Here is a 23,715-nt window from a genome sequence, read left to right as displayed (position 1 = left end):
CCAACGTCTGCATTTTTCAAAGTGATTGTTTTTCCTTTTTAACAAATCCAGTGTAATATCTTTGCCAACACCAACTAGTAAATGATTTAAAAATCTAGGGAAAGCTGGACAGATAATCATATTTATGTGTGACAAGAATTGCTCTAGAAATGAATAATTAATCGTGACTAGAAACAGTACAATTGTTACCAGTGTATTAGGCTAGTTTAATATGTGCCTTTTCCTTCAGGCAATATGTCAGCTTTGCACAACAACTGCCCTTACCTGACATACAAAACAAAAAAAAAAGCATTAAAGCGCAAACAAGTCACATTCAATTACAGATGAAGGGCGATGCACTTGGCACCATCTCTGTCAATTAATCCATTTTTAATTTTTAAGTTCCATTTAGAGTGCTGCAGTTTTCACAAATTGCAATTGTGAAATTTATGGCAAGTCTGCAACATGTATGAAGTCTGAATTAGGGTTTAGCGAAACGGTTCGGTCATTTTCATAAGTCGCCGACTTTTGGCAAAGTCGGGTTTCTTGAAACCCGACCCGATCCCTATGTGGGGTCGGCCATGCGGTACGCGACCTTCGCGCCAAAGTCGCGTTTTATATGACGCGTTCAGCGCCATTTCTCATCCAATGAAGGAGGACGCAGAGTGTGGGCAGCGTCATGACATGGTTCTCGGTCCCCACCATCTTAGAGAAGGGCATTGCAGTGATTGGCTTGCTTTCTGCGGTGTCACAGGGGCTATAAAGGGGCGTTCCTGCGGACCGCCATCCTATTGCTGCTGATCTGAGCATAGGGAGAGGTTGCTCCCGCTTCGTCAGAAGCAGGGATAGCGTTAGGCAGGGAATATAATCCCCCAAACCGCTTGTGCTGTAGCGATTTCCACTGTCCAACACCACCTTTTCCTTGCAGGGACAGTGGAGGGTAGATTTCTTTGCATCAGCTCTGTAGCTTATTAGGCTGCCTTATAAGGCTCCCTGATAGCTGCATTGCTGTTTGTACGCCGCTGTGCAAACCAATTGCTTTTTTCAAAGCACAAATCCTGTTGTTCCTTCCTTTCTGCACAGCTATCTTGTTTGTGTTTCCACACTTTTGTGTGCAGCAGTCCTTTTTATTGCTGCCTGCCATACTTTTCAGAGATTACTGTAGGGAGATAGTAATTGTAGTACAGTCCCTTTTTTTTAATATATATATATATATATATATATATATATATATATATATATATATATATATATATATATATATATATCTTCAAGCCACTTTCTGCCCCTGAAACTGTGTAGTGTGAAACAGTGGGTCTGTATTTTTCTGCACTGTCCCACGCCTAAAGAGGGAGATTTATATTGCCAATCTGTGCCAGTCCAGTCTGTTGTATCTGTCAGTCATTTTCTGCTACAGAAACAATACTGTAAAACAGTGGGCGAGATTTATTCACTAGTCTTCCATATAAAAACAAAAAGGGGAGATTAATATTGGCAAATCTGTGCATCTGCGTCAGTCCTGTTAGTGGCATATCTGTCAGCCACTGAAACACTACTGTAAAACTGTGGGCCAGATTGATTGACTAGTCTCCCATCCCCCCAAAAAAAGAAGGGGAGATTAATATTGGCAAATCTGTGCATCTGCGTCAGTCCTGTTAGTGGCATATCTGTCAGCCACTGTCTGCCACTGAAACTGTGTACTGTAATACAGTGGGCCTGATTTTCCCTGCACTCTCACACACCTATAAAGGGAGATTTAAATTCACAACAATTTTGCGTCCACCTTGTAACAGGTTTTACAATACCAAATTACGTTTGTAAGTTTGGTTATGTATTTCCAAGAATGAGGAAGTCTGGTGGAAGAGTTCGTGGCCGTGGGCGGTCATTGCCAGCTGGTAATGATGGTAGTGGTGGTGGAGCATCAGGTGTTCGTGGGAAAAGCAATATAGCACCTAAGTCTCGAGTTGTTCAGCCACCGTCATCGTCTGGCAACACAAGGCCTCGAACGCTCCCTTTTCTGGGAGTAGGAAAACCGCTTTTAAAGCCGGAGCAGCAGGAACAAGTTTTGGCTTTCCTTGCTGACTCTGCCTCTAGCTCTTTTGCCTCCTCTTCGGAAACTACAAAATGTAAAAGCAGCGTGTCGTCAGTGGATGTTCTCGGTCAGGGACAAGTCGCTTCCTTGCGTTCTTCACCCAGAACAACAAAGAAGTCAGGCGACACAATGGGTTACTCCATGGAGCTCTTTACACATACCGTTCCTGGGTTAGAAAGGGAAATTGTTAACAGGTCATGCCCATTACAAGATGAATCGGACATGAAGTGCACAGATGCACAGCCACAGCCAGATTCTTATGCTGTTCCTTTGACTCAGATCACAACATTGCCCTCGCAGTGTGCTGATCCAGAATCTGACCCAGATGAGACTATGGAGCCCCGTCACGAACGCTATAGCACCGACTTACACGGTGACACAGAGGAAGGTGCACAGGACATAGAAGGAGGTCATAGATGACCCAGTTCTTGACCTTGATTGGCAGCCATTGGGGGAACAGGGTGCAGCCGGCAGTAGCTCTGAAGCGGAGGAGGAGCCGCAGCAGGCATCAACATCGTAACAGGTTCCATCTGGCAGGGCCGTATCTGGCCAAAAACGTGTGGCTAAACCAAAACCAGTTGTAGGACAGCGTGGCCATCCGGTTAAAGTAGCTCAGTGTGCAATGCCTGAAAAGGTATGCAATAGTAGGAAGAGTGCAGTCTGGCATTTTTTTAACCAACACCCAAATGATCAATGCAAAGTCATCTGTAAGAAATGCTCAAGGACCTTCAGCAGAGGTCAGAATGTTAAAAGTCTAAATACAAGTTGCATGCGTAGACATTTAAACACCATGCACTTGCAAGCCTGAACTAACTACCAAACGTCCCTTAACGTTGTTGCACCCTCTCACAATGAAGCTAGTCAGCAACGCTACATCCCTTCCTTCACTGTAAGCCCAACGTTTACCACACCACCTGCAGCAAATGTGGAGGTTTTGTCGCAAGGCCAAAGCAGTCAGGGAATCACCAGGTTCTTGGTAGGAAACACTGTATGTAGGCCAACAGCAAGAATACCATCACCAACCCTCTGTCTGCCATGTCCACCGGCACCCCCGCTAGTACCACCATATGCAGCTCTCCAGTCCAGCTCACCCTACAAGAGACTCTCGTTAGGAAAAGGAAGTACTCATCCTCTCATCCGCGTACACAGGGTTTGAACGCCCACATTGCTAGACTAATCTCGTTAGAGATGATGCCCTACCGGTTAGATGAAAGCGAAGCTTTCAAAGCCCTGATGGACTATGCTGTACCACGCGACGAGCTACCCAGTCGACACTTCTTTTTGAGAAAAGCCATCCCAGCCCTCCAGCAGCACGTAAAAGACCGCATTGTCCATGCACTCAGGCAATCTGAGTAGAAAGGTGCACCTGACAACAGATGCATGGACCAGTAGGCATGGCCAGGGGCGTTACGTGTCCATCACTGCACACTGGGTTAATGTGGTAGATGCCGGGTCCACAGGGGACAGCAATATTGGGACAGTTCTGCCTAGCCCACAGTCTAGGAAACAGTTGGCTGTAGGCGTTGGCCCCCTCCTCCTCGTCCTCCAGCAGAAGCGTCAGCTCATCCACAGACCGCAGTCGCACGACCACTCCATCCGCAGCTGCCACTGTTGCACACGAGGTGTCCCATTATGGAACAGCTAGTGGCAAGCGTCAACAGGCTGTATTGGCAATGAAGTGTATGGGCGACAACAGACACACCGCGGAAGTTCTGTCCGAGTTCTTGCAGCAAAAAACTCAGTCATGGCTGGGCAGTGTACATCTTGAGGCAGGCAAGGTTGTTAGTGATAACGGAAGGAATTTTATGGCTGCCATAGCCCTTTCACAACTGAAACACATTACTTGCCTGGCTCACACCTTAAACCTGGTGGTGCAGTGCTTCCTGAAAAGTTATCCGGGGTTACCCGACCTGCTCCTGAAGGTGCGCAGACTTTGCTCGCACATCCGCCATTCGCCCGTACACTCCAGCCGTATGCAGAACCATCAGCGATCTTTGAACCTTCCCCAGCATCGCCTAATCATCGAAGTTGCAACAAGGTGGAACTCCACACTGCACATGCTTCAGAGACTCCAGTCAACACACCTCATGAAAGCAATAAGTCACAGTAACCACAAGTAAAAAAAATAATAAATATCCATATACTGTGACTTATGTATCTTCTATAGACATAGCAACGGGATAAAGTCGGAAAACTTATATCAACCAAAGAAAAAACACACGACAAAGAAAATCCCAAAATATTGAAAATAATACATATAAATTTACTCAGAAAATCAGATAAAAGATGACAAACAACTGGAATGGGAGGGGGAGTACAACCACATAACACATGTCAAAATAAGGACACACACAGGACTCAAAAGTAATAATGGAGTTGTATATAGGTAGCTCAGGACATACCTACTGCTATAAAGTGTGATACTATATATCTATTGCACGGCGCCAATGCTTCAGAGACTGTGCGAACAGAGGCGTGCTGTTATGTATTTGTGGGAGGATACACATACACGGGCAGGCAGTTGGATGGCAGACATGGAGTTGTCAGGTGTGCAGTGGTCGAAGCTACAAGACCTCTGTAAAGTCCTTCAGTGTTTTGAGGAATGCACACGGCTGGTTAGTGCAGACAACGCCATAATAAGCATGAGCACCCCCTAATGCGTCTGCTGATGCAAAGTTTGACGCACATAAAGGAGCAGGCGTCTGCAGCCGAGGACGAGGGAAGCCATGATGACAGTCAGCCATTGTCTGGTCAGGGAAGTCTACTGGACGAGGTGGCGGGCAAAGAGGAGGATGATGGGGATGAGTATTTTTTGGATGAGGAAGCTTCTCAGGGGGCAATAGAAACTGGTGGCATTGCAAGGCCAGGTTCAGGGTTTTTGAGGGAGGCAAGTGACGTTGATTTGCCCGATAGTGCTCCTCAATCCAGCACAAGCAGTGAATTAACAACTGGAACATTGGCCCACGTGGCGGATTATGCCTTGCGTATCCTAAAAAGGGACCCCCGCATTATAAAAATGATGACCGATGACGATTACTGGTTGGTCTGCCTCCTGGATCCACGCTATAAGGGGAAACTGCAAAACATCATGCCACATGAGAACCTTGAACAAATATTGGCAACCAAACAAGCACCTCTTGTTGACCGTTTGATTCAGGCATTCCCAGCACACAGCACCGGTGATGGTTCTCACATGAGCTGCAGGGGGCAACAGGGCAGAGGTGTTAGATTAGAAGTGGCGTTGGACAGAGGGGTTTTCTGACCAGGTTGTGGAGTGATTTCGCAATGACCGCAGGACAGGTACTGCAGCATCAATTCAAAGTGACAGGAAAGAACATTTGTCCAGTATGGTTACTAACTATTTTTCCTCCCCTATCGATGTTCTCCCTCACCCGTCATTCCCATTTGATTACTGGGCATCCAAAATAGACACCTGGCCTGAATTGTCCGAATATGCATTGCAGGAGCTCGCTTGCCAAGCAGCTAGTGTGCTATCAGAAAGAGTATTCAGTGCTGCTGGTTCAACACTGACCGAAAAAAGGACTCGTCTGGCTACCCAAAATGTTGATGATCTAACCTTCATTAAAATGAACCACTCATGGATTTCTAATTATTTTGCCCCACCTTTCCTGGCTTACACCTAGCTTTCCTTTAAAAAGGTCTTGCTTTTGGACTGGTCTTACGGAGTGTTCCAATTTCTCCATTTGCAGCTGCTGTATGTTCAGCATACGACACGTTTACACCTCCCTAAATGGGCTGACTCCCCCCACGGGGCCGTGGTCTCGCCACTTGGCGAAAGCATCCATGACAGTGCCTTTTTTTCCTGAAGAGGTGGGTGTGCCGGGTCCCTCTTAGTACAATGACGTGTCTCTGACGGTGGTGGCGCGCACCCAACGTCAGACACACCGTTGTAACATGAGGGACCTTTGGGCAGTACCGCCGGGCACGAGAGTGCCCCCCAACCCCCAAGCTAAAACTGTGCTCTACCACTTGCATAATTATCTATCACTGCTCCACCGCTGTTTAGTCTATGCGGTGACATCCTTCAATGCCTGGCACTGACAATACCAATTTGTTGACATGTATGATGCTACTTAAAATATTCAGTGGCCCTATCCTACATTTACACCAGTAAATACTTTGCGCCAAATAACAATGTCTGAAAGTCAGCAGAGGAGCCCACCCCTGTACCTAAGTATGCCACCCTTTTTTTGGGTTTGGTTTTTTTGCGAGACATTAACATCTATATATTCTTTTGGAGTACTAACTGTGTCAGACACTCCTTCCAATAGTCCTCCACTGACCACACCAATGCTGCCTGTGTACCCCTGCAAGATAATTGAAACTGCATTGAGCCACCTTTTTTTATTTTAGGCCTACTAAGTCTGTATGCGGTCCCTCCTTCCAATAGTCCTCCACTGACCACACCAAAGCTGCCTGTGTACCCCTGGATGCTATTTAAAAGTGCATAGAGCCACCTTTTTTATTTTAGGCCTACTAAGTCTGTCTGCGGTCCCTCCTTCCAATTGTCCTCCACTGACCACACCAATGCTGACCGTGTACCTGTGTAACCTTTTTTAAACTTGCATCGAGCCAACTTTGTGGTGTAAGGCCTAATAGTAGTGTCTGGCTGCACCACTCAATACAGCTGTCCTCTTAAAAAAAAAAAAAAAAAGGACCTGCAATTATCAGGTTTTCAGCCTATCGGAAATTTAAAACTGCAGTGGGGCTACTAGCTTGGTTGGGGCCTACTAACAGTGTCTGCCGCCCCAAGGTGTTCTCCTGGTTGCCTTTCCTGAGCTTCTATCTTCAGGCTCTTGTTAAATAGTTGTTAAATGGAACAACTGCAGTGTAGTTTGGTTGGGGCCTACTAATGGTGTCTGCCGCTTCTTGCTGTTCTCCTCCACTGAACAAAGCAGTGCCGCCTGTTTACTACTGTTACCAATTTTGAACTGCATTTAGACTACTTACTGATTTGGGCCTACTCACTGTGTCAGCCTCTCATTACAGTTGTCCTCCACTGAACAAAGCAATGCCACCTGGTTAGTCCTGTTACCAATTTTGAAATGCATTTAGCCCACTTTATTATTTGGGCCTATATCTGTGTTTCCTCCTCATCCTGCCTATTGCCCAGCCAGTGCTAGATGACTCTGCTGGTACATTGACCCAGACCGCTACATTCCCCTTGCATGCTACACAGCCAGATTCTGACCCTGCTGAAAGTGAGGTTCCCCTTCCCGCATACTATACCACCTTACAAGGGGACAAAGAGGAAGGTGCAGATGAAAGGGCAGGTTCCTTCATCAGGTGGGGAGGGGGAATACCCGTTGGCGACGTCACTCGCACAGGGCCCCTCATAGTACGCAAAAGTGCCTCTGCCGGTGGGAGGCGCCCCCGCCGTGCAAACACACCGCTGTACTTTGAGGGGCCCTGTGCCAGTGCCAATGTGAACGAGTGGCCCCCCCCTCCTTGCTCAGGATCACAGCACTTGCAAAGTTTAAATACTTACCTCTCCCTGCTCCACTGCCGTGACGTGGTCCACGTTTCCTGGGCCCACTAAATACTTGAACCACCATACCCCCCACAACTTTAGCCAAATAACCCCCAATTTCCAATGCCTAACTATTATTATAAGGTAAATTAAGATTGACAAGCTTCAGTACCAAGAAAGGATGTTTTTGCCATTAAACTGGGCACTGTAGGTGTTTTCCTGGCCTCCACTCACTGTCGACTATGCTCCCCCATTGACTTGCATTGGGTTTCGTGTTTCGGTCGATCCCGACCCCGACTTTACGCGATAATCGGCCGATTTCACTCGACTCGAGATAATCGAGTTTCGCAAAACCCGACTCGACCCTAAAAAAGTAAAAGTCGCTCAACCCTAGTCTGAATGTCCCCAGCATCTCCTAAAATTGGCATCAATTTTTTTCTGCTTATTTGAATGAGCCTTTACAAGTACGGTATCTATTCACTAGCATTGAGTTGTAATTTTTTAAAGATTTTTTTGTGTCGACCTTGCATAAATTTAACCATATATGAAGGTGGCAGGGTAAAGTGAAAGGAACCCCTATCACGACACCAGGGTTCTACATTATGAAGTTCCACTTTTTATACGTTTTGATGAGATCTCAAGAATCACAATATGCACAAAAATTATCTCCTTTGTTTATGACAGAAAGAAGGGATTATGGCAGATATATACACAGCGCAAAAAAATAAAGGCAACACAAATAACACAATGTAACTCCAAGTCAATCACACTTCTGTGAAATCAACATGTCCACTTATGAAGCAACGCTTCCATTTACATAGTTAAGGTTGAAGGAAGACTATAAGTCCATCTGCTACAACCCATAGCCTAACCTAACATGCCCTAAGATGTTGATCCAGAGGAAGGCAAAAAAAACCCAAGTGGCAAAGAGTAAGCTCCACCTTGGGGAAAAAAAATTCCTTCCCGACTCCACATACGGCACTCAGAATAGTTCCCTGGATCAACGCCCTATCAAGGAATCTAGTGTATATACCCTGTAACATTATACTTTTCCAGAAATGTATCCAGTCCCCTCTTAAATTTAAGTAATGAATCACTCATTACAACTTCATACGGCAGAGAGTTCCATAGTCTCACTGCTCTTACAGCAAAGAATCCGCGTCGGTTATTATGCTTAAACCTTTTTTCCTCCAGACGTAGAGGATGCCCCCTTGTCCCTGTTTCAGGTCTATGATTAAAAAGATCATCAGAAAGGTCTTTGTACTGACCCCTCATACGTTTATACATTAAAATAAGATCACCCCTTAGTCTTCGTTTTTTTAAACTAAATAGCCCCAAGTGTAATAACCTATCTTGGTATTGCAGACCCCCAGTCCTCTAATAACCTTGGTCGCTCTTCTCTGCACCCGCTCCAGTTCAGCATAACCTTGGTCGCTCTTCTCTGCACCCGCTCCAGTTCAGCTATGTCTTTCTTATACACCGGAGACCAGAACTGTGCACAGTATTCTAAGTGTGGTCGAACTAGTGACTTGTATAGAGGTAAAATTATGTTATTTTTACAACAGGAGAAATTGATTCACAGACAACACAGATATTCAATTAGCAAGACAATCCCTATAAAAGGAGTTGTTCTGCAGGTGTTGACCACAGACTTTCTCTGTTCTCATACTTTTTGGCTGTTTTGGTTACTTTTGCATTTTGCCATTGCTCTCACCCCTAAATGAGGCGGTGTCTACAACCCACAGAAGTTGCTCCGGTAGTGCAGATCATCCAGGATGGCACATCCATGCAAGCTGTGACTAGACACTGTGCTGACAGACACAGCTACTCTTCTAGAGCATGGAGCACATACCGGGAGACATGGAGGGGGTCGCAGGAGGGTAACAACCCAGCAACAGGACCGCTACCACCTTTGTGCAAGGAGGAACAGTAGGAACACTGGGGCAGAGCCCTGCAAAATGACTTCAAGCAGGCCACTAATATCCACGTGTGTCCTCAAACTGTTAGAAACAGAGGGTGGTATGGGGACCTGCCGTCCACAAGTAGGCATTGTTTTTACAGCCCAACACCATGCAGGGTGATTGGCATTTGCCAGAGAACACCAATATTGGCAAGTTAAACATTGCTGCCCTATGCTTTTCATGGATAAGCATAGGTTTACACTGAGCACGTGTGACAAGACAGTCTGGAAATGCCATGGAGAATGTCCTGGTGCCTGCAACATCTTCCAGCATGACCAGTTTGGCAGTAGGTTAGTAATGGTATGGGGGGCATTTCTTTGGAGATCCACACAACCCACAATGTGCTAGTCAGTGGTACCCTGACTGCCATTAGGTATCAGAATGAGATCCTGAGACCATATGCAGGTGCACTGGGCCCTGGGTTCCTTCTGATGCAGGACAATGCTAGGCCTCATGTGATGGAAGTGTGTCAGCAGTTCCTACATGATGAAGCCATTGATTGATGCTATGGACTGGCCTGTCCATGCCCCAGACCTGAGAAAGGGCAAAATAAAACCCCAAACCCCAACACCACACTGAACCACATACTGTCCAGGAGTTGACTGATGCTTTAAGCCAGGTCCAGGAGGAGATCCCTCAGGAGGGCAACTGCCCCCTCATCAGGACCATGTCCAGGAATTGTAGGCAGGTAATACAGTCACATGAAGGCCACACACACTACTGATCATTTCCTTGTCATGAGGCCTGAAGTTGGAGCAGCCTGCAATTTTATTTTCCATTTTAATTTTGAGTATCATTCCAAAGACAGACCTACACTGAATATTAATTTTGATTTACATTGATCTGTTTAGGTTTTATTGTTCTCAATGCAGTCCGCTGTGATTGAAGATTTGCAACTGGAATAATTTTCAGTGATGTTTTTGATGTGGTATTTTAGTTTTCCCTTTATTTTTTTTTGAGCAGTGTGCATACATACACCCAGCTGATACCTGCTTAAAGGGAACCTGTCACCCCGTTTTTTGAGATTGAGCTATAAATACTGTTAAATAGGGCCTGCGCTGTGTGTTCCTATAGTGTATGTAGTGTACCCCGATTCCCCATGTATGCTGAGAAATAACTTACCAAAGTCGCTGTTTTCGCCTGTCAATCAGGCTGGTCAGGTCGGGAGGGCGTGGTGACATCGCTGGTTCTTCCTCAGCTTTACGTTGGTGGCGTAGTGGCGTAGTGGTGAACAAGCAGCGCGCGATCTGCGCTGTCATCCCTTTCGTTGGTGGGGGCGGCCATCTTCCTGGGGCCGCGCGTGCGCAGATCGAGTGCTCTGCTGCACGGGGCTTCAGGAAAATGGCCGCGGGATGCCGCGCGTGCGCATTAGAGATCGCGGCGGCCATTTTCCCAAAGCCGATGCAAACTCGGCTTTGGGAAAATGGCCGCCGCGATCTCTAATGCGCACGCGCGGCATCCCGCGGCCATTTTCCTGAAGCCCCGTGCAGCAGAGCACTCGATCTGCGCACGCGCGGCCCCAGGAAGATGGCCGCCCCCACCGACGAAAGGGATGACAGCGTAGATCGCGCGCTGCTTGTTCACCACTACGCCACTACGCCATCAACGTAAAGCTGAGGAAGAACCAGCGATGTCACCACGCCCTCCCGACCTGACCAGCCTGATTGACAGGCGAAAACGGCGACTTTGGTAAGTTATTTCTCAGCATACATGGGGAATCGGGGTACACTACATACACTATAGGAACACACAGCGCAGGCCCTATTTAACAGTATTTATAGCTCAATCTCAAAAAACGGGGTGACAGGTTCCCTTTAAACTAGTCAGTCATACAAGACACTCAGCTCCTATAAAAATCCTGTATTTATTGTATAAACCTGCTCCTGGTGTGCAAAAAGGCTCTTCATTCCCTTATGCAAAATAGGGTGCTAAGTTTCATGCTCTGAGCAATTCAACATCTCAGGAGAAAAGCAGGTGCCGGTGCTCACGACTGAAGCTTCTCCACTACAGTATAGGCGCATTCAGACATCTGTGCAAATCGGTACACAATGCATGGACTGCCCGCAAACCTCCCGACCCGAAAGGGACTGCTCCATAGAAATATATTAAAGCTTTCACACAGTCAGGAGACCCGTGGCTAGTCCTTGCATTGTGGTTGGAACCTGGACTGATATGCACAAGTGTCTGAATGCACGCTATCAGCGAGTGAGCATAGACACCAACTTTCTCCTGATATAACACAGACTCTGGGCAAGCCATCGCTGCTCATCAGAGAGGTAGGTGAACTTCCCATAATTCCTTGCAAACATTTGCAGCTATATATTGGGAGTCTATAGCATAGGATTTATATATTGAGCTGAAAAGCAGTAAAAGAGCACGGCATCTGCTTGTGGCAGCCCAGAATTTGATTCGGTTTGCCAACCAAGCCACAGTTTGGGACCCATTTATATACCACGATTTAAAAGAAAATGTTTACTCAATCTTGACAATTTATTTGAACTGCACCATTTAACTTATGCAATGCATCTGGAGTTTTCCATTTTTGCCTGTGCAGGCATTGGCAAAGAAACCGATCCATCAAATATTTAATTCATATTGACCTAATTCTGGAATAAACAAAACAATAGAATATATATTTGTAGCACGTTTTAATACCTTGGAGATTTGATAATGTTACAAAAGAAAATGAAACATTAATATTGGAATACACTTCTCTATGAGTAGAATGCAAGCTAGATATTAGTTAGACAAAAATAATACACAGCTGCATAACGAAGGTCCCCAAAATTGGCTTCAGATGTACATATTTGTTCAAACCTTCTTAAATAAGGCATGGTTTAAAAAAAAGGGATTGGCACCATTCCTGCGATTCTAGAGTAGTGTCCTTGGTGGTCACATCACACTGCTATATCTTGTGACCGTTGCAGTTAATCAGCAAATGCTGATCGGTGGTAGCGGTCATGTGACATAGGAACAGACACTGTCCGGGAGGCAGTTTGAAGGTTTTTTCCCCCCCATGATGGGCAGTGAAGATATCAATCACTGGACAAGTTCTTCTTAACTCCTTAAATTTGCAGTTATTGTCTTGTCTATTAAGGAAAGTTGACCAAAGCCATTTTAACAAACAAATCGCAACTAGTCAAATATCTGCCCTCCTTAATTAAAACAGAAATATAAAGGAACACTGGGTCATAACATACTTTTGTGATCCCCCACTTCATACAGGTCCCATGTTACATTCGACCAATAAATTCTAGAACAGGATCATATAGGCCAAGTGTGGCAGACTGCACCATAAATACAACGGCTAACCAAATAAATAGGAGTGGCTAACAATACCAAGCACCAAGGCTGGCAGCAGTTTATAAACTGCACAAACATGCATAAAATGCCTCAACAGATGACACAAACATGTGCAGTAACCTAAAGGTGTACACACAATACAAAACATTGTTCTTCAAAATAGTAATATAAAACTGACATGGTGGGTATGGCTTTAAGATCATGGTTAGATATAAAACTGCCTAGGCTTGGCAGCAAACAGCTTTAAACTTGCAAGCCAGTATTTACACTATTAATACACAGTCATTAAATCCTACACAAAGAACAATCATGTAAACGGTATCATTCAGATATAAGAGCTGATCGACATCGGTGGAATTTTGCAGCAGTCTCATCAGGTTTGGCTTCATCCTTCGCTGTGTTCATCGTTAACAGCACTGTGATTTACTTTCTGCTGGCATGGTTTCTTGGTCAAGCTGCACACTGCCGACATCATTTTCTTCCACAGGAAAGTTCTTGGAGTTTGTGAGTATGTTGTCTACCAAGCATCGAGCAGCGTCATCAATGTTAACATTATCCTGAAACAAAAAACACAGAATTCATCATATGTAAGGAAAGGAGCTTTGATTATTATCTGCAGATGAAACTAAGGAAAGGAGCTTTGATTGCTGGACTGGAAATTGTCCAAATGATGGGCAGATTCACAAACTAGTGATACTAAAACCGGGTAAATCAATTTGTCCATTGTAGATTGTCTACCTCCTGTGTAAACCACACATACCAAATTGTTGGATGTCAAAAAGTGCAGCAATAAAGGACTTCTTGAAGCCAAAACCAGACCAGGACTTGACCCTTCAAAAAGTAACAGACTGTTTTTGAGGTGCAGGGTGTTATGAAAAAAAAAGATATAATAAGGTCTTTGTATTTGTTAGTTTTACCTGTTACTGACCCCAACTGTCCTTTTTTCTGGGCATCAGAGGCATTTCTCTAGTCCAAGCAGCAACTTTGGCAAGCAGGGCAAAATCCTAAATGTGTATTTTACATATTGACAGTATTATGCCAAATCCTGACAGTTTGAGCAATAGTCACGAGACCGATCATATGCGAGGTGGATGCTTGCAGTCACATGCCAGATCCCTTCTCTTCCCATTTTTCTCAGTGTAGCATTGAGAAAAGCAGTAAGATGGTAGTCAGCTGGTGACCACAAGTATGCAAATCGCATGAGTCCGCTGACTACCACGCAAACTAAAAAGGAGAGGGAAGATGGAATCAGGAAAAGGCCATTTTTACATTGACATTGTTATTTTTTTTTTCTTTTGACATCAGTATGTGGTGTTAAAAATGACAATTCAAAAGCTTTTTAAATTCTCACACTTGGCACATTGGCTTTTTTTTTTTTAGACTCCATTCCTTTTGTACATTTGCTCAAAATAGTACTACTGAAGACTAGAGGGCACTGTACCACTAATTAACTTTATATCTCACACTCAGGGTGACCAAACATGTAATGATCTCCACTATGGTACTTGTATAAAATCAGTATTTTATGGATAATCGCAATGCTTCTTAGGGAGGCGTGTCAGGGCAGGGGTTTTGCCTGTTTAAATAGGATAAGGCATGCTGCTAATAGGACAAGAGAAACGGAGAGAATTAAAATCAGCTGGGGTGTTGTAATGTGGCCAGTGTTGTTAGCGCCTGCGCCTGAATGAGAGCTCAACGTATTAGTGTACGGAAACAGGAAGTGCCCCTCCAGGAGTTCCTATACTGTGCAGCTGTACAGAACTACTGCTGTAAGTGAGCATGTCGGCGCACGCGCAGATACCTATGACCAATGGGAAATCATCATATGTAAGGAGGAGTTTTTACAACGAATTGCCATTGTTAGTGTAACATGGTAGTCTTTTCACACACAGAGTTTTGTCCCCCCTTCATTATGAGTAGTGCGCACGCACGGATCGCAGACCTGAGGAGAGAGCGGCTAGTGGCCTATAGAGGGACGAGGTTCCCGAGTCGTACTTACCGACGACCTGGCGCCTCCGACCTCGTGGCCGCGATCTGGTCACAGGTATCTGCGCGTGCGCCGACATGCTTACTTACAGCAGTAGTTCCGTACAGCTGCACAGAATAGGAACTCCCGGAGAGGCACTTGCTGTTTTCGTACACCAATACGTTGAGCTTGCTCATTCAGGCGCAGGCGCTAACAACACTGGTCACATTACAACATCCCAGCTGATTTTTATTCTCTCCGTTTCTCTGGTCCTATTAGCAGCATGACTTATCCTATTTAAACCGGCAAACCCCCTGCCCTGACAGGAATTTTTCACGTGGCCGATTAGGAGGTACATACATTTTCTATCCACCTTTTGAATGTTGTTTGCTACACATTAGGCCACTACGGGGATAAGCGCCGACTTACGCACATACCATAGAGCGACACCTATGTTTGGGAAACATGTATGCACCTTGGCAGGAAGAATATGTATATTCATTATGTATTGGGGCATTTCATTAGTGGTAACTTGGTAATTTATTCGCAATTGTTCAGCCTTGTTTTTTGAAAAATCCTATGGTAGTGTAGTCCCTTGTTTTTGGATTTTGTACCCTTCTTGTAATGTATAATATTAAAGATTTTTTTATCTGGTTTTTATCAATAACATACTGATTTTATACAAGTACCATAGTGGAGATCATTACATGTTTGGTCATCCGAAGTGTGAGATATCCATTCCTTTTGTGTCAGGAAACAAAACATGTACATAGCCACAAAGGTCATATCCCAACCCCATGTTTTTTATTAAACTGAGCATGTGCAAATGTTAATGTGAAGGGAGGGGAATATGGTCAGATACACCATCTCCTAAATGTGGATCCTGTGTTATCAGCTGTGAATATTGGCGCCAGTCATTGTAATTCTGCCTCTGATATTATGGAATCTCGCTGAATAGTTAAGAGCCTCAAACAGTCAATGTGTTCCAGCTGTCTAACAGCTTCAAGACATGCAGCCACTGGGAATCAAACATATTCGAGCACGCCGAAGACACTCTGTTTGCAGCCGAGCATGTTCGTCTTCACAATTGCTGATCATTCTTCCAGAAAGCACAGGACACAGACTTACCAATTGGTGGTCATTCTATTTGCGGTCATCTGACTGTGTAAGCAGGCAAACGATGCCCATAGAGTTATCTATATGAGATCGCTCAGAGCACATAGGCTGCCATCTTTCTCAGTAGTGCAAGTCCTGTTTACATAGGACGACGCACCACTGAGTGACAATCTTATGCTGCACAAAAGATTGTTTCACTCGATGAATGAAACCCTTCTTCAGGTTTAAGCCAGCCTTTCTACTTGGCAAGATAATCTTATATTGAGCTTTTTTTTAACGTTTGCTTATGATTATCCTGTAGGGTTAGGGTACCGTCACACAGTGGCATTTTGATCGCTACGACGGCACGATCCGTGACGTTCCAGCTATATATCCGTGACGTTCCAGCGATCTCGCTGTGTCTGACACGCTCCTGCGATCAGGGACCCCGCTGAGAATCGTACGTTGTAGCAGATCGTTTGAAACTTTCTTTCGCCGACTAGTGTCCCGCTGTGGCGGCATGATCACATGGTGTAACAAAGGTGTGCACGATATTGTATACGATGTGCGCATAGTAACCAACGGCTTCTACATCGCACATACGTCATGAAATTATCGCTCCAGCGTCGTACATTGCAAAGTGTGACAGCAGTCTACGACACTGGAGCGATATTGTTACGATGCTGGAGCGTCACGGTTCGTGCCGTCGTAGCGATCAAAATGCCACTGTGTGACGGTACCCTAAAATGCCCCTTAGAATGCTAAAAAAAAATCCTGTGTGGCCAGATTTAAGAAAATACATTTCAGAAAGTAATAGTAAAATGAAAAAAAAATTAAATTAAATTCACGCAACACAAAAACATGATTTATAGGTCACTTTCTTAGAACTAAGTAGGACGCAAATCACTTTACTCAAGAATGGGCCTGTTACCACTAGAAATACATCCAAATGATTTTCTTAAAAGCACAACTCCAACATTTTTATTTTACGGATGGAGTAATGTCACTAATTTGGGTTTCCTGCCCCTAATATTTTACACCACCAGCTTGACCTGTTATTGGTGCCGCTCCAGTCATCTGCAGGTTGTGACCTGTCAGATAGCTCCAGTGTTTGCTGGGTGAGCCGGAGGTCACTTCTCAATGCAAGTCTATGTGAGCCAGAAAGAGGCCCTCACAGACTTTCATTGAGAGCTTGTGACAGTTACCTCTGACTCAAGAACGGAGAGATGCCAGGGGGCGTGGACTGAACGTGATGTGAGCGGTCGTCTGAGGCAGGAGCTCCCGCTCAGTATAAGCTATATGCAGGATTGCAGCCTGTAAAATCGGTGGCCAGGTACATGAAATTAGCAGAGAATCCGTGTCCGGTGTCGTGCCTGCGGATCAGTGAGCCCGTGGGGCAATGACCGGCAGACAGGGCTCCAAGAGGGCGGCGGGGGAGCAGGAGAAAAAGACCCAAGATGGTGCCGGCCAGGAAGAAATGCTGTTGGAGGAGCCTGTGATTCCGAGGGAAGATTCTGGGAGAGCAGATGCAGCAGCAAGGCTGCAATGCTTCGCCCGACAGAGGAGATCCGGAGCCCAGCAGGCAAGGTGAAAGATAAGCCTGTGGGGCACGGAGATATGGAGAGGCTGGGGGAGCAGGAGGAGAAGACAGTGATGGCGGGAGCAGCACTGGAGTGCAGGAGAAGGAGGAGGAGAGCGGGGGAATCATGAAAGGCTCTGATATGCATCGATGGAATGCAGATTCCCGAGGAGCCCACTCTGAAGGATGTGTTTAAGGTGGTTTTATACAGTCACAATACGATCACCAATATGGCTGCGCAGATGGGGGTCCTGCAGGCAGACATTTCCAAGATGCAACATTCCTTGCACGTGACTAAGGAAAGGATGGGAGAGGCGGAAAAACGCATTAGCAGCGCCGAGGACTGTATTGCTAAGGCGGATAAGGCTACAAAATGCATGAGTGCTGCGATTTCTGCCATACAATCCAAAATGGATGACTTTGAAAATAGGTCCAGGCGCAATAATGTGCGGCTGATTGGGGTGCCTGAAAAGACAAAAGGCACGGCGCCAACAGAGTTCTTTGAAAAATGGCTATTAAACCATATTGGTGCCGACAAGTTCTCAGATGTATGCTATTGAAAGAGCACACCGCGTTCCTGCATATCCCCTCCCCCCTGGGTGTCCTCCTAGACAAGTGCTAGTCAAGGTCTTGCACTAACGTGACGGACGCCATTCTCAGATATGCCAGAGAGAACCCGGATTTGCAGATAAATGGCTCCAGGATTTCCATGTTTCCAGACTTTTCCATAGAGGTACAGAAGCAGAGAGCCAAATTTGTCCATATCAAGAAGAGGCTGAGGGAGATCGGCATCACTTACTCGATGATGTACCCGGCAAAATTAAGAGCGCTCGCTGAAGGGAAAGTGCACTTCACGGAGGATAAAGAGGCACTCGGATGGCTGGACAGCAAAGAGCAACATTTGCGTCAAGTGAAATTAAAGGACTCAGAAACAAGAATACGGAGGAACTGTTCTATCATCCCGCTCTTTTACCGCCTCTTTTTTGGAGGGATCCATTGGCTTCTTCCCCCCCCCCCTGGGTTTTTTGTGTTCTTATGAGGCAGGGATGGGCCCTTGTTGGATCTAGAGTTGAAATTTAAATAGGCTGCAATCCACAAGTCATGTGAGAGTCTCAATAGTTTGGGACAAGCGGCGGGACTGTTGGACGGGGTTAACAGACTGTTCCGGATAAAGTGCTTTCTCCCCTCCGTGTTAGGAGGGGATGGAAGGATGGGAGGGGGATTTGTTGGGAAGGTTTCTCTGTTGTGTGGGGGGAGGGGGGTGGTAATATTTGTATATTGTACATCACCATGGTTACTGTGGTTGTGGCTTTGGCCGCAAATGAATGAAAGAATGTGGGTTAATATGTACTGAGGAGGGAAAATGGTGGGAAGAATGAGAATTGTGAGTTGGAATGTCAGGGGTTTGGCGTCTGGTGTGAAGCGGCAAGCGGTGTTAAAATTTTTGAATGATGCCAAGCCGTCTGTGATCTGTCTGCAGGAGACTCATATGAAGGAGAGAACGCATTTTCTGGCTAAGAGATGGGTTCAGGTGGGGTACCATGCCACATATTCTGCATATTCCAGGTGGGTCAGCATCCTCATCTGTGCCGGGGTACCTTTTGTGTATCACAAAGTGGTTACATATCAGTCGGGTAGATTCGTATGTTTGCTTTGTAAACTGTACGGATGTCTGATGTGGCTGGTTTCAATTTATATTCCACCACATTGTGGAAAGGTTATCCACAGAGTTCTGGGAATATTGCAGGAGATACCGGGGATACGTTTCTGATAATTGGGGACTTTAATAACATTCCGGACGCACACTGGGATAGGGGGAGACGATTGCCGTTGAAGTCGTGTGGCAATTGCACACCATTTGGTACGATACTGAGGGAAACTGCTCTGCATGATTTATGGAGCATTTCTCATCCTGGAGTGTTTAAGTATTCGTGTTTTTCGTCCCCTTTTGCTTCTTTGTCAAGAATAGATCTGGCCTTGGGCAATTCACAGATGTTGGGCCTTGTTGGGGAGGTAACGTATATAGCTAGAACGATATCAGATCATTCCCCCATAAGCGTGATACTTGAGGGTGTAGGATCCTTACCTGCTAGGGGGTGCATGTGGAGGTTGAATCCGTTCCGGCTACACCTTATTGATTTAGATGGACGCATGGGGGGGAAATTAAGGAATATTTTAAAATTAATGCTGGGTCGGCTTCGGTATTGACGGTATGGGAGGCCATGAAGGCCTATTTCAGAGGGCTGTGTATTGAGGGGATATCCCGAGTCAAGGCAGAAACAGGCAGGAAGCATCAGATGTTGATAAAAGAGTTGGAGGAGGCTGAGGAGGCATTAATTAACGGTCAATCCCCAAAGGCACAGGGAAGGTTAAAGGTCCCGCAGAATAGAGTATGTCAGATGGCAATGAAAACAGCGGAACGTAGAAGAATGTTTCAAACTGCTAAATACTTCGAAGAGGGGGACAGGGCGGGTCATCCCCTTTCCAGAATAGTGTCGGCGCAGAGAGATTCCACAAATATAGTCGCTTTGATGGGAAGGGTTAGGAAGGAGCACACTGGTTGCAAAGCAATTTTGGAGGTGATGACGGAGTATTACTCAGATCTTTATAAATCACGGGTACAGCCAACGATGGAGGAGGTGGATGGTTTCTTGACAGAGGTACAGCTTCCCAGACTCTCAGTGGTCAATCGGGACTTCTCGAAGAGCCGTTTAATTTAGAGGAGCTTGACGCCGCATTGGTCTCTATGCCCAATGATAAAGCCCCGGAGGTAGATGGGATCCCAGGGGAGGTGTATAAAAAATATAAAGAGATACTGCTTCCTGCCTTATTGGAGGTGTATGAGGCTGACCTGGAAGAGGGGGAGCTGCCGAGGTCCATGCGGGAGGCAATAATTGTTGTACTGCCAAAACAGGGTAAGGACCTGAGGGATCCAGCTTCTTATCGCCCAATATCACTTTTAACGATAGATATCAAAATCTTGGCCAAGATGTTGGCTAACCGTCTCCACAAGATAACGACATTAATACTCCAGGACCAGTCCAGATTTATGCCCAATAGCTCTACAGAGTGCAATCTTCGATGACTATTTATCAATATGCAGGTAAAGACAGATAATATGGGTCGGAGGGTTGTGGTGTCTTTATAGACGTCGCTAAGGCGTTTGATAGTGTGGAGTGGCGTTATTTGTGGGCAGTCATGAAGGCTATTGGTGAGAGGTTCATACGGTTGGTGCAGCTGATGTATGCGTCTCCAAGAGCCAGGATACGGTAAATGGAGTAAATGGGTAAATGGAGTCTTGTCAGGGGATTTCCCTTTATATAAGGGAACGCGGCAGGAGTGCCCCTTGTCTCCTCTGTTTGCAATTGATATAGAGCCCCTGGCGGCGGCAATACGGAGGGATAGGGATGTAAAGGGGTTTCGGTATGGAAACTATGAAGAAAAAATAGCCCTGTACGCTGACAACGTGTTATTGTTCTTGGAAGATGCACAGGAGTCTCTGGGTGCCGCTATGAACAGTATTTCTAAATTTGGGGCTCTTTCTGGATTACTTATTAATTGGGAGAAGTCTGTGTTGTTGCCCATGGACGCAGCGACTGACTTGACCCTGGGGTTCCCTTAAGAGTAGTACACGAGTTTAAATAGCTGGGCATCGTGGTTTCGGACAAAATAGAGGACTATGTGCGGCTCAACCTGACTCCTTTGCTTGGGAAGTTCCAGCAGAAGAATGGGGCCTGGAAGAAGCTATTTCTGTCAGTCACAGGCAGAGCCAATTTGATCAAAATGATCCTTATGCCTCAGCTCCTCTATATATTGCATAATGCTCCAGTGTGGCTGCCTCAGAGTAAATTTTATAGGATCAATACTCTATTTAGGGATTTAATCTGGAGGGGTGGACGGGCGCGCATCAAATTGGAACATCTGCAGAGCGCAAAGGATGAGGGTGGCCTGGTGGTCCCCAGCCCTTGGATTTACTATATAGCATCTCAATGCCAGCACATGGTAGGTTGGGGAGAGCCAGAACAAAGCGGTTGAGTGGTAATAATTATTGAACACGCGGTAGGGAAGGGCCCATTGTTGGCCAGTCTTGAAGCAGGTAGATTCAGAATTAACCCCCAAAAATTCGCAACGATAGCTATGATGGGAAAAGTATGGCAGAAAATTAAGCAATGGAGGGGAGTAACAGAATTTACGAGATATATGCCAATTTGGTTAGAACCTAGGTTGGCGGAGCTTAGGAGATTGCGGGGGTTCGGTCAGTGGAGGCGCATTGGCATTTGGTTTGTGTCTCAGTTGCTCGATGGGGACTGAGTTTCCTTTAACCCAGAAGTCATTCTTTCAGTACCTGCAGTTGAGACACGCCCTAAACTGTCAAAATGAGGTGTCGCGCCTGAATCTGCAGTCAGATAGCTTGTTGAATCTTATTGGACCTCGGAGGAGAATGAGGGGGTTCATTGCCTTGATGTACAGGGGTCTGATGGATACCTTTTTATTGAAGCATCCGTTAAGGATTAAGGAAAAATGGGTGGCGGATGTGGGCCCCTTGTCGGAGTCCCAGTGGGAGTCCATACTTCAATATATCCCGAGGGCTTACCTGAGTGAGGCTAAAAGGGTGTCACAGTTATACCTGTTGTATAGGGTGTACAGGACCCCAGCATGGATGAGGAAGGCAGGACTGAGAGATGACAAAGTGTCCCAGGTGTGGTGAGGAAAGCGCTGAACTGCTACATATGATGTGGTCGTGTGCTCGCCTCCAACCCTTTTGGGTGAAGGTGTTTAACTGGATCCAGGAGGTGACAGGAGTAGATGTGGTGCGTAACCCGCTGACTTGCCTTTTGGGTTGAATGGATGATATTGCTACGGATGATTGTGGAAGGCTATCGCAAGATTGTTGTATGCTGCGAGAAAGCTTATCGCATTGCATTGGTTGGATGAAAAACCGCCAGGGAAAAAGCAATTTATCAACAAGATAAATTTTATTGTCCCTATGGAAAGAAACATATACAGTAAGAGGTCAGAATACAAAATTTGAAAATGTGTGGGGTGGATGGGTGGATGGATGGATTACCCAGGTGTGGCGTCTGCTGAGTTACTGCAAAGTAGAATGGATGTCGTTTAGTTGATTCTGGGGGGGGGGGGGGGGGGGGGGGGACTCCTATATGTACAGGTGTGTTTTTGTATAGCTTGTTATCTTTTCTCAAGAAGAGATGTTGTTAGATGGTTTTATTGGATAATGGGCAAGAGATTGGGGGGAGGGAGAGGGGGGTTGGTTAGGGGGTAAGGGTGTTTCGTAAAATGAAAATGTATTGTCAGGTCATGTATCTAATGTACGGTACTTGTCTGGAAATGATATCGGACTGTGTTATTGGTGTTTCATATGCTTTAATAAAAAAACACATGATTACAAAAAAAAAAAAAAAAAGAACGGAGAGACGCCAGGAACATGTGAAGAATACTGCTGGAAAGTAGAAAACTAGGGGTAGGGAACTTACAGCACTGAAGTGGTGCCACTAATGTAACATACAAAAACAAAAAACAGTGGTGCTTTAAGGGAATAAAACTTTTGTTTAATGGATACCCAGGTGTCTGACAGTTTTAGATCCCTATACTACCCAACTTCACTAGACAGACAATACCTATATAGGTCAATGCAGAAGACGTTCTTTACAGATTTTGATTAAGGGGTTTATAAAATACACTAAGACAACAAAAGGCATACAAAGCTATCAAATCTATTATTCTCTGTGCATGTTTCCCGAGATTCAATTAGTCATTTTCTCTGAGCAAATATTTATAATACATCATTCAATTATCCTGTAAACGTTTACACATTACCAAGAAAATTAAAAAAAAAAAATATTCTACGCCACTTCCAGATTAAACGGCTTGTTTGTACTAGGAAACGTTCTATTAATTTGTACAGATTTCCTACATCATTTATATAGACCAGAGCACATTTGTTTGATATCTTCAGATTGTAAAATTAATAAATAAAACAAAGCCTTTATCTTAACAGTAAGGCCATGTTCACACGTTCCTGATTTCCCTGCTGTTTTTTCTGCACTAAAAACCGCAGCTCTTGGCAGAAAACGCAGGTGCGTTTTTGGTGCGTTTTTTAATGCGGTTTTTAGTGCGGTTTTTTATGCAGTTTTCTCTGCAGAGTGTGTGTTTTCTAGGAAGTTTTTTAGGGTTAACCCCTTCATGACCCAGCCTATTTTGACCTTAAAGACCTTGCCGTTTTTTGCAATT

At 45.4% G+C, this 23,715-nt stretch overlaps 1 protein-coding gene across 1 annotated transcript in view; it reads right to left on the bottom strand.

Annotated features, from left to right (window-relative positions):
* Window positions 1-12,154: 12,154 nt before the first annotated feature.
* Window positions 12,155-23,715, bottom strand: part of RAB32 (RAB32, member RAS oncogene family) — a 104,032-nt gene continuing 92,471 nt past the window's right edge. Inside the window, exon 3 of the mRNA XM_069769161.1 lies at window positions 12,155-13,383. Coding sequence (XP_069625262.1) covers window positions 13,234-13,383 — 150 coding nt within the window. The 3' untranslated portion in view covers window positions 12,155-13,233. The remainder of the gene's footprint in view (window positions 13,384-23,715) is intronic.

Source organism: Ranitomeya imitator, chromosome 5 (assembly GCF_032444005.1).
Source record: "Ranitomeya imitator isolate aRanImi1 chromosome 5, aRanImi1.pri, whole genome shotgun sequence".
Taxonomy (NCBI): Eukaryota; Metazoa; Chordata; class Amphibia; order Anura; family Dendrobatidae; genus Ranitomeya; species Ranitomeya imitator.
This window is presented reverse-complemented; position numbering and strand designations above follow the sequence as displayed.